Genomic DNA, 12,205 nt, shown 5'->3' with positions numbered 1-12,205 from the left:
AATGGGAGAAAGGTTCGTTAATTCTTGGTTAAGCAGGAGCCAGGAATGTCTAGGGTCTATGAGATATTCAACATATTTCACAGGGGTAGAAAGAAGGTGAGCAGAGACCTGATCCCAACCAGGGCAGGCTAGGAGTTAACCCTTTAGTTTTTGGACTGCTGGGAATTTCCAGGAAGTAGTTTCTGGGGAGAGGGTGGGGTGTCAGGGAGGTACTCAGAAGGCTCTGGGAAATAATTATTTATCAACCAGAAAAGAAGCATTTCATCATTTTAATAACACTAATGAAAATACAAATGCATATTAGCTAAAAATCAGTCCTGACCATGCCTATCCTCTGGGGTGGACTTCAGAGACCATGCAGGTCAGAGGCACACTGAGATAGATGGACTAGAGTGTGGTAACACTCAGGATTTTGTGAGGTCAAATGAAATCTTTAGATGAGCAAAAGGTTTTTTTTTTTTTTTTTTTTTACCTCGAGGGCTGTTCAGTGAAGCTTCTGATGCTCTCCCGCCATCTCCACAGTGGCTCTGGTCAAAGGGAAGGCACTGATCACCTGTTCCCGCCACCACTTCAAAATTCTTGGACAAGTCTTTTGTTTCCACAAGAGATTTCAACTTGTAGACTTTTCGAGTGTTGGTGTCTGACAGATAAAGTGATTCAGACACAGGGTCCATAGCCAGGTAATATTTGTGGGCAGGACTTGTGCTAAGGAAGAGAAAAGTAAAGTTATGCAAAGTAGTTTGTTCAGTATACATCCCCTGGGGTCTCCCTTTTGTCACAAATGGAAAATTCTCTTAAGAGACCAAAAGAAAAATAAATGTAGCTTTCTCATGTACTGAGGAGATGGATGCTACTTTGTTTTTCTAGTAATGGGTCTGAGTCTAAAAAAATTCAGTGTGTACTGCTAATCTGTAATGAAGCTGGTGTTTCAATACCATCCATGTGGGGGGCGGGGGGCAGAGAAAGAAGCAGAAGAGAGAAAATCCCAGGAAATAATTTTCTTTAATCAATATCTTTCATACCCGGTTCTCTAATTACCTACTAGATGACTGCCTGGATGGTTCACAGTCACCTCAAGCTCAACAAATCCCAAATGGAAGTTCTTCTCTTCCTGCCTTCCCCATCCTTCAGAATCCTACTTCTTCTCCAGGGCTCCCGCCTCACTGGGGGCCCCACCAGCCTCCAGGCTCCTGTTGTAAATTGAAAGGCGTATACAAAGATGGAGGAGTCTGGTGTAGGGAGGGCTGTGCTAGAATACATTCCCAAGCTTTTCCGTTCTGAGCTTCCGGTTTTTAGCTGACCACCACACTTTTCTAATCCATTTTGTCTTATTTCAGGGCATAACAGAACTGATTATATATGACCTTTTTTTTTTTTTTTTCCAGTTATAATGACAATCAGCCATACCTTTTAAAGGTGACACTAAAGTTACCTTGATCGGATTTTGGTATTCCTGAAACTCTTCAATTACATATTCCCATGGAATCTCTTGTGATATTTTTATCTACAGACATGGCTGAGTTCATTCATTCATTTTGATTCTTCCTAATCCCATTTGTTTTGATGGCTGTAGCAACGTTGGTTTGGGGGATATTTTCCTTGGTCCTTACGTTTGTTAGGCCCCCACCTTTAAAAACCTTAAAAGCTTTTTAACACTCCTTGGTGTGGTAGGCAAGTCTTTTTTCACTTAGTAAATCCTCATATGCCTTTTAAGGCTTTATTCAGACATGATCTCCTGAAGAAAGCCTTCCCTAAATCTCCAGTCTGGGTTATCTGCATTGCACTTACCTCTATTCTGGGGATTACATATCGTATTAATTTTTTTTGTATTTGTATCCCTCAATAAACCATGTGAGCTTGGAGGAAAGCAACCTTGCTTTATCTCTGACTGCTCACAGCCCAGAACTCTGCCCCACACCCAGCTGTCTAAGCCAGGAGCCGTTCGTTACTCCTCTTTTCTGTCATTCTTCTGTGAAACATCCTGTGGTTAAAAATTCTACCTCCTAAACTCTTCTCCAATCCGCCCACTTCTCTTTATCTCCATGGTCATTACTCTAAGCCTCTCATCTCTTCTCGAACTCTTCCTTAGTACCATTTCTATATTATGTATGTGCCTAGGAATTGTGCTACAGTCCAGAGACCTACTTGTGTGCATGATATAGTACCTTTTGTCGTGAAATTCATGGTCCAAGGGGGGAGTCAGATCAGTAAACCGGAAATGACTGTCAAGTGTGGCAAGAGAAGTAGAGGGGGAAAGATATGAGCAGAGAAGAGGTACGTGTGACCTAGCAGCACTTATCACATTCTATTGCCATTATTTTTATAGATAAGCTGAAGTCCATACTTTCTTTACTCAGGTTTTCTTAGTTTTTACCTAATGTCTTTTAGTGCGTTCCAGTATTCTGGGTATCCAGATATCTAGATATCTATCTGGATATCCAGATATCTAGGATACCAAATTATGTTTAGTCATCATGTCTCCTTAGGCTCCTCTGGGCTGTGACAGTTTCTCAGACTTCCCTTGTTTCTGATGACCTTAACAGTTTTAAGGAGTATTAGTCAGGTATACTGTAGGATGCCCTCTACTGGAATGTGTCTATTTTTTTTTTCTCCTAGTTAGACAGGGGTTATAGACCACAGGGGTAAAGTGCCATTCGTATCAAATCAAATCAAGGGTACCTAATAATCAACATGACTTATGACTGTTGATATTGACCTTGATCACCTGGCTGAGGTAGTGTAAAATTATTCTTTCTCTCCCACTTTCTGTATTATGAAGTCACTTTGTGATGGCAACACTTGAGGGGTATGGAGTTATACTCCACCTCCTTGAAGGTGAAACGTCTACATAAATGATTTGAAATTCTTCTGCATGAGAGCTTGATCTCTTCTCCTCTATTTATTTATGGATTCAACCATTAATTTATATTTGTAGGGACACATGGATATTTGTTTTATATGATGCTTGAAAACCCAATGCTACTTTATTTTGTTGCTCAAATTGTTATGGCATTAGCCATTGCGAACTCTTCCTGTTGTCTCATGCAACCCTTTGACATATGTCCATCAGGGTGGAGGAGTTTTTCTTTCTGGTGTTGTTTGAGCCTTTCTTTACCTTTGGGCACTACAAGATGCTCCAGGCTCATCTGTTATAGTCCCTTCCCCAGTACGGAATTCAATCGTTTTGCTAAAGACTCTTGGTTCCTTCTATTGGAGAACAGTACTGGAAACCAAGGTGTGAGTGTTGGGTGTAAGCACTACTTTTTTCACATCTCTCTCTTTCTCCAGCTACACTGTAAGCTCTTTGCAGGCAGGAACCATATCCTGTGGCACTCTGTCTTCTGTGCCAACACTGTGTCTCAGGGTTGATGTTCAGTTACTGCTGAACTAAACTGTAGGACACGAAACTAACTAATACATGGAAGTGTTCAGGGCTTGGCCACTTAGCCCAGCAAAACGGCAGGAAAGGGTCATCAGAGTAATTAAGTTGTCCTTAAGGACTGGCAGGTTCCTGATTGTATTTGTAATTATATTTGCCCTCTAAGCATATTTATGTATGTTAATGATGGTAAGGACCAGCAAATACTGATTTGAGACCCAGTTTATAGTTTTAATTGGAAAAAAATCAGGTCCACTAGGAATACTTGATTTTCTTCTACTTACCTTCACTTCATCAAATAAGAGAATTCAGTAGATTCCAGGGACATCTTCTACCCTGGAACCACCGTGACAGCTGCTGTAAATAAACTGTAAAGGGCCCCGGCAGACTCCAGAATTGATTTGGCAGTCATATCAGACAAGGCACTTCTGTAGCAAAGACTGCTTAAATTGGGGTTTGAGTAAAAGTTTTTACATATTTAGTTGAATGTTTGCCTTCAGAATAAAATTTCTCCAGTGCCCTTAGATCTTTCTAGAATAAAAAGGGGGTTGTAACCCTTCCCTGAAACAGCCTTCAATATTTTGGTAGCCAGTTTATGGAAGTTTCAACTGAGCCAGATTAATCATGTTTTGTTTAGGGAAAGTCCATAGGCTATTTTTCCAAGAGAAATGTTATTTGCACAAAAGCACTTTGGAATGCATTACATTCATTTATTATTGAATATCCCCAATGTGCCTGTGAGGGAAGTTAAAATTATCATTCTCCTCAAATCTCAGCTGGGGAAACCCAGACCCATAGAGGGCTTGCTCAGGGTCACTAACAAGCCTATGCTTTGACCAAGACTGGATTAGATCATATATGACTGTGTATACAAAGTGCCTTCGGAATACTTTAGTGCTGAAGGTGGCCAAATAAATAAATAAATAAGTAAGTGCTTTGTCTTCCTCTAACTGAGCAACATATCTTATTTTGCTCAGCTAGGCTATTCTAAAATTTTGTGCACTGGCCTTTAGGAAATGGAATAGCCCAACACACAAAATTCAAATCTGATTAATGTTATTTTCTTGACAGCCAACAGTCAGGAAGGTCTCCTATATTGATATGTAATTTCTTGCCATTTCGTGCCATTTCCCAAGTGCACGTCAGCTCTTTTTAGATTGGTTTCTTTCCACTTTCTAAAAACATGCCATACCTGAGAAAGAAAACCGCCGGACTACATTCCAATTTGTTCTAATCCCTTGTGTCTACATGCATATTGCAAGTTGAGTTATGTGGAGATTTCTTTTATCACTTCAGTGTTAGACTTATTGTCACCTTCTGGTTAGTTTTACATTCGAGCAATGCCCTTCAACTTAGCGAAGATCACTTCATCCATGCTAGTTAAAATCACATAGATTGTTAAATGGGCAATTAATGCTTATCATTAATACGGTGCAACACTTTACTGGTAAGCAATTTGACAACCAACTTAATTTGCTTAAAGAATCAGTTATGCCAAAGTAGCAAGGCTATCTTGTGCACTGGCATTTAGGAAGTGGCATCCCCCAAACGAAATCCAAATTAAAAACCCTATCGGTGCCATTGTGATGACAACTGGCATTCGGAAGTGAACAAATTCAATTTTCTCCTTTGCAATTTCAGGTAATTTAGAACAGTTTTGACAAGTGTAATGCATAAACAAATTGAATAGAAATACTCATTATGATTAATTTCAGAGCTACGTGCCATTGTCAGTAAATGGTTGGTTTAAAGTTTTTCTATTATTTCTTTTTGGTGGGAAGAAATAGTAATCATGAGGTCACAAGGAGAAAGGAAAAATCTTATTCGAGAAGGTCATCATGGTCACTGTCTCTTAATACACTTGTCAACTATATTTCTGGATCTGGGAATATTGCTGTATTACCTCTCTTTCTACCTGCAACTTGAAAACATTAAATCTGCTTGAACTTACAGACTCATTTGTGATATCACCTAAGGAAAACATAATGAGACTTAAGGCTTTGCTTCCGCATGAAGTACTGAACTGCCAGTTCTCACTTAATCTTGTTTTCTTTTCGATAGAGTCTGATCCTCCAGCAAATTCCCACTTAGCGGAGCTCTCTTCTTTTGTAAGACACTTACCTGAATCATCACTTCTAAATTCACTTTCACATCATTCCTTTAACCTTGTTCAAAAAGTAAAATCTCACTGTTAGCACATTATTAGGAGGTGGCCTCTTAGGCAAGAAGGGGCATTAGGTAGCTGCCCACGTGATTTGCTTACCTATGTCTGGTATCTCTGTTTCTAGGGTGCACAAGGTAATCCACGAGTGGCAAGTAAAAACAAACAGAGAGTCATCAGCATCATTCAACAAGCCAAATCCAAGCAGACACACCTATTCCTAATGCAGGTTGTGGCAATTAGAGACTCCGGAGGGATCATTTCATCAGGTGTGCAAGGCAAAGCCCTTCTGGCTTCTCCTCTTAAGATGGAGTCAAGGAGAAGGAATAGCCCACTTGGTGGCTGGGCAAAGCTCTAAGGCAGTGTTTTCTGTCTGGACCATCTTTACCAGAACCACTTGGGCTCTTGTGACATGTGCAGTTTCCTGGGCTTTTCCCCATTGGTACTGAATCAGAACCTCGTGGTGGACGTGGGGCCTGGGCATTTCATTTTTAACAGACTCAGCTGGCGATTCTGATGCAGAATAAGGCTAGCCATTGGGCTAGCCTTTGAGGAAGCGGCCACTGCAAAGGGTCAGACCACTCCAGACTCTGTTCTGAGAGCCACTTTACCAAAATGTCAAATCAAGCCTCGTATGGAATGGACTTCCCAAATCTAGCCCAAAGGCACTTATATGATCTCAGAGATAAGACAGGGACATCTCTTGTCTACATGAGCACATTACTTAGCAATATTAAAAGATCTGACAAATTAAAAGTAGGAAAGTTTTCTCTTAGACCACGGCAGAATATCCCTGGTGTGAAAATTGCTGCATCAAAATAGCGTCAGTAAAACATCATGTACATCAGCTACTAGGGCCTTGTGTCTTCCAATTATCTATACTCCCAAGGGGGTGAGTGGGGTAGGCAAAACAGATCTGTCAGGTCAGAAGAATCAGAACACTTTGGGGGACCCTTATTTGTAAGCCCCTTGGCACACGGTGCTGCCTAGGTTATTTCATTCTGGGACCTGGGATGAGCCTTCTCACATAGAGGACGCAGTCTGTGTACAGGCTTGACTTTGGGTCAAATCTGCTCAGAATTAAAAGGCTATAATCATCTGTGAAACACAGTCATTTTAATTTTAAAATCCTTTTAAACCTGGCCCTTTATGTCATCTTAAAAAACATGAAGGTAACACATCTTTTTATCTAAACTAGAAAATGTTCTTATTCTTTGGCATGTCAGGAAAGAAGGGAAGACACAAAATGATTTCATCTGAAGCTATCTGCTCCTACTGATTCAACTCTTTTCAAAGAAAATCTTTCTGGAAATTTCACTCGTTGGGCCACAGGTCAGGATCCACTGACTTTTCTGTTTCCCTGGCCCACCTCAAAAGGGTAGGTATCCTGTGGGTAGACACAAAAGGTCAACAGGTAAGGATGGAGCTCTGATTAGAAACCTGGCCTCGGGCATTTGGACCTCTTTGAGTTTCTTTGTCTCGAGACACTTGCTTGTTTTCTGTGGCCTCTAAATGAGCAGGTGAGTGTGCTTGAGACTGGCTCTAATCACTTCCTGAAGGAAGTTGAGTTGTGGAAGTACTAGAAGGACCTCATTAAAACATGGCTTCATCCACAACGGATTCTCATGGTACAGAACCATTTGTGTGGCAACAAAGGGTTTTGAGATGGTGATGGCAAGGGGTGGGGAGGAGAGTGGTTTGGCTTTCTTGCAGCTGCTTCTGATCCTGCCAATAATGTCACTGTGACTGTGGAAAGATGTTCTGTATTATGAAAAGCAGTGTCTCTCCTTAACATCTCAGAAGGAGGAAGTGAAAATGATGGAATTTATTTCCGGTGTGTGACCTTGTTCTGTCTCAGAATTACTGTTAGTTAAGGATTTAGGATTGAGCCACCACCAGTCAGTTTGCTGTCTAGCTAGCAACCGAAGGCATGCTGTGGTGCCAGTGAGAGCTCTTCACAAGTGCCCGGGCCCATCCATGGGCATCACCGCCTGGCAACCGACTGCCTTGAAGCTTGCCATGAGTTCAGAGGAGAAGAGAGGAGTGGAACTGCGATATGATTTTAGACCAAGAAATGCTCCCGAGGGTAGGGTCTTTAAAAGTTGATCTTGGATTTTCTCAGGATCGAGATGATTAAAAGGGCCATCTCTTCTTTTTTAATTAAAAAAAAATTTACTGAGATATAATTCACATACCATAAAATTCACCCTTCTAAAAAGTACAATTCAGCAGTTTCTAGTATACTCAGAGAGTTGTGCCACCATTGCCATCATCCGATCCCAGAACATTTTCATCACCTCAGGAGGAAAGTTCTACTCAATCCCTAGTCAGTGACCGGAGTCAAGCTGAGGACAGTGGGGGAAATATTAACCAGTCACTGTGACATAAACAGTAAAATCTCAAGAGAAATTTTCATGTCACACTGACACTTGTGGAGTCCAAACTATCAAGGTACCAAGAAGATTTTGTCAGGCTCTTATTTTCTTCTTTCTTTCATTTTAATGGAAGGACAAAATAAATATCTGGAGAATATCAGCACCCTGAACAATAACAGCATGAGGTTTTTATAAAGAATAAATCATTCCCAGTCATGCTTAATAGGTTTTCTAACAGATTTGTGAAATTAGAAGGTGAGAGGGGAGCAAGGGGGATATTCTTATTTGAATTCTTACAAAGCACTTGATAAGGTGCCTCCTATTTTTACTCATATAATTATCCCTGTTAGTTTCAGAAAACTGAAAAGTGGCCCTGAGGCCATAATCCGAGGAAAAAGAGATGAAGTCATGATTGGTGAGAAATAGCTGAAGGACTTGAGGACGTTGAGACTGAAGAAGAGAAAGCTCGGAAAGCTGGGATAGCTGTCTTCACACATGTGGAAGCGTGTCGGGGGAAAAGAGGGAAGAGACTTCCGTGCCACCTCAGATCCTGCGTGCATGTTTGATGAAGGTAGATTTCAGTCCAGTATAAGAAAGCATTTTCTAAAAGAGCTCTCCAAAGATGCAATGGGCTGTCTAAGAAGGGTATTTTAAGGTTCCTGTTACTGAAGGGGATCAAACAAAGTAGACACGATCAAATGTCATGCATGCAGTGGGTGCCACATTGCACCCTATACTTCCATGGACTTTCCTGACACTAAGCTCGCAAATCTGTGATGTCACTTTTGTGTGACAGAAATATGTGTACGTGTATGAAGTTTTAACCTGAGAAGCAAAGCCACAGTGATAACTAGACCTAAACTACCTCACATAGAAATGAATCTATCTTTCAAATAATCTTCAGAGAATGTGTTTTTGAGACTCGCTTAGATTTCCTTACTTATATAATGATCTTATAATCTTCCCTTCTTTATTACCTTACCTCAATTTCCCACTGGAAGGGAGCACTGAGATGTGCATGTATGTATGAAATCTGCGGCAAACAGGCAAAGGGGCATTATATACTTCACTAACAAGAAATAATATTGTTGCTCTTGACATATTGCTAATGATAATGACATAACTGACTTTTTCTTACCCTCCTCATTCAGCCAATGGGGGGCTAGCTAGAGGAAAGAAATGATTGGCAACCAATGAAAATGAAATTATTTCTGAGGTCAGATGAAAGAAATTCGATTAGGGAGAGTTGGGATCAGCAGAGCTGAAGAAGGAAAATAATCTATAGTCTTTCAATCTTTGCAATGTAAAGGGATGCCTGGAATTGTTCAATGTGGCCCTCTATAAAACAAGAGGATGGAAGAGAAGGAAATCTAGAAGGGCATCCAGTATGAGCAAGCAAAATGTCATCAAACTTTGGGCTGAGGACTACACATCTGTGCATCTCAAAACAAGTTAAACTGTAGAAGACATGTGAGAGGACGCTCAAATAATAACTTGAAGTCCATTTTACAGGTAGAGAAGCAGAGAACAGAGTGGTTAAGTTATATAATGAATAACCTTGACAGACGGTGAGGATCTAGAATGTTCTCTATCCATTTCTGTAGTAACCTGTTGACAACACTGCTCTTCCATTCACAGCTTTAAATGCAACCAATAACATAATGACTATATTAGTCTGTGTTTCCAAGGAAACAGATGACTTAACCAAGTAAAATGACTAATATGCATCGGGGGGGGTGGTGGTGGTGGCGGCGGCAATTAAATTAACGGATTTTAACAACAACAACAAAAAAACTGGTACAAAATTGATTGAACATTATGGTTCTTAACATAGCAAAGGCTTATTATATCAACTTATTTCTCCTCAGGAAGTTTAAATCTGGAAGTTATAAAGCAAATATATAAATTCACCAATTATACGTCAAAGATGCAATGTACACATTACAGGTTACTGATCACAAAAGATACTTTTTTATATTTTAATTATATTTATTTTTGTATTTATTTGTTTATTTATTTCTCACGTTTATTTTTGAGAGAGACAGAGAGACAGAATGCAAGCAGGGGAGGGGCAGAGAGAGAGGGAGACCCAGAATCTAAAGCAGACTCCAGGCCCTTAGCTGTCAGCACACAGACCAACATGGGGCTTGAACTGTAAGATCATGACCTGAGCTGAAGTCCGACGCTTAAGTGACTGAGTCAGCCAGGCGCCCCAAGGCTGATAACTTTCTTTTTTTCAAAGGTGAATCTAATAAGAATTATATTCATTTCTCAGTAAACATAATGGATAATGTTTGCTGACATAAACTGGTTTGATGGTTTTGACTATAGTAAAATAAGGAGTTATGTCAATTAGGTCAAAATGATCATGTAACTTCAATCAGTTTATTTCTCTGGTGGCCAGTCACAGGAGTGTTAGAGTAGAGAAGGGAAAACTATTTTGTTTTGAACTACTTTCTCTCTGAAACTAAGCCAGCGAATCTTAACTGTGAGTCTATGAAGGGGTAGGTTGCTGGTAGGCGGGTACATGCAGGGAGACCCCTGAAACTGCATGCACACATTTGTGTGCATGTGTCTTTTTCTGGGGACGGGGCCCACAGCCCTCAATAAATTCTGAGAGGGGCCTGAGAATTAAAAAAAAATAAAAGTTAAGAAGAATTACTGTAAAGGATGTGAGCTCAGAAGAGCTAGCTAGAGAGACTCAGGCTAAGTGAGAGAGCCTGGGTGTGTGAGCTCATGGTGTGTGCACGCCTATGTGTTTGAAGGGCTTTGACAATGTGAGAGAACAGTACTGTGGAGTAAGAATGAATAGAGAGATTGGACAATACTTCCCACTGCCAGAAATGAATTGTTCTTTATACTGAGAATATTGCTTTGCAGTTAGGGTCCAAGTTATTCTATTTTATCCTTCAAATGACTCTGTGTTGAAGGTCATAAGGTACTTTGCACCAAAACGCAAATGAGTGAACCGTTAGAGCAAAGGAGAATCTCATCGGTGAGTGAAAATTGCTGCACCTTAGGTAAATTTGTATTTAAATCACAAAGGAAAGGACTAAACTTAGCTGAATTTTCTTAATAGTACTATTATTAGTATTAGTATTTGTTTCTATAGCTAATCTTATGGTTTTTCCTTGGAGGAGTTAGCTACATAGGGCTAGCCATATATGCTTTATAGGGTTAGCTATATAGATAGGCTCCGTAAGACAAAGTCTCTGTCTTTACCTACTACCTGACAGCTAATATCTGCATGACTAGAAACATTCAGATGGTGAATGAATTGTTCAATGCTCCGTCAGTGTTTGGCATCATGTAGACAGAGCATCCCTGAGATTCTGAAAATAATGTTGCATGTTATATAAATCATTTCTAAATCCAGGCATATGAACATCTTGGCCTTCCTCGTTGACTTTCCAGTAAGTAGGTGCCCAAAGAGATATATGGTTGAAAATGATAAGCTGCCATGAGGTGTGACATCCTGAGGTACATAAACATTTGATTAGAGCAGGGTGCTGTGAATTAGTACCTCTCTAGACTCTCTAGATGTGCTTTATCTTTATAAAAATCTTAACTTTACAGTCTATTTTTTTTTTATCAGTCAAGGGATTTAACAGCTTTCTTCTCTAAGATAGTGCTTCCAATTATAATTAAGAAATGTTTTAAAACTGGAATGAACTAATATGAAAAATGGATGGAGGCTTGGGACTGGAAGATGTCCTCAGCTAGGTGTGAAGGACTAACATAGACTGAGAAAAAGGAGGTAGATTCCAGAGCAAGCATGAGAATCTGGACAATTTCAAGGAATGCCCTCATGCATTCAAATTTCTATGCTTGTGTGAATATGGTGTTAAATGGAAATGACCTAAGACTTTTCATATGTTTTGACTGGCTTCGATGGTGCTCTGCACGTACAAGTTGCTCCATCAATGTCTCTATTCTCCCAGGTCACTATTTTTGGTCACTATCTTTCAGATCAATGAGGGGATGCCTGAGGCAACAACTGTTTTATAGACTAGTTTATAGGATTGCAACAATGTCTTCTGGAACAGAGGGAAACTTTTAGCCTGAAGTTCCAAAGGCATGTGTCAGGCATAAAGCTGTCATAACCAATTGGAGGGAAGGCTCTATCCGTTTACCCGGAGAGAGGAAACAGGTCTATCCTCACTGGAATGGGAGGGGATGCTTTCCTTTTTTAGGACTCCAGAGGGCATATATTTGTATCTTGTAGCCTCTGAAAGGGAGAAATAAGCTGAATAAGCCATAGTCTATTTAGTTGTGAGCTTTGTGTAACTT

General features: G+C 40.2%; 1 protein-coding gene across 3 annotated transcripts in view; it reads right to left on the bottom strand.

Moving 5' to 3' along the window:
- The window catches only part of TENM1 (teneurin transmembrane protein 1), a 560,608-nt gene that overhangs the window by 104,528 nt on the left and 443,875 nt on the right, over positions 1-12,205 (bottom strand). For 2 of the 3 annotated variants that reach the window (XM_039238819.1, XM_039238820.1), the window contains exons 21-22: positions 5,643-5,663; positions 473-705 (exon numbers count right to left, since the gene is read on the bottom strand). In XM_039238819.1, coding sequence (XP_039094750.1) covers positions 473-705; positions 5,643-5,663 — 254 coding nt within the window. The remainder of the gene's footprint in view (positions 1-472; positions 706-5,642; positions 5,664-12,205) is intronic. The other variant, XM_039238821.1, reaches the window with a different exon arrangement.

The sequence above is a fragment of the Hyaena hyaena genome, unplaced genomic scaffold (genome assembly GCF_003009895.1).
Source record: "Hyaena hyaena isolate Hyena2069 unplaced genomic scaffold, ASM300989v1 scaffold_147, whole genome shotgun sequence".
NCBI lineage: Eukaryota > Metazoa > Chordata > Mammalia > Carnivora > Hyaenidae > Hyaena > Hyaena hyaena.
The sequence above is the reverse complement of the archived record's forward strand: the minus strand, read 5'-3'. Positions and strand labels throughout refer to the sequence as shown.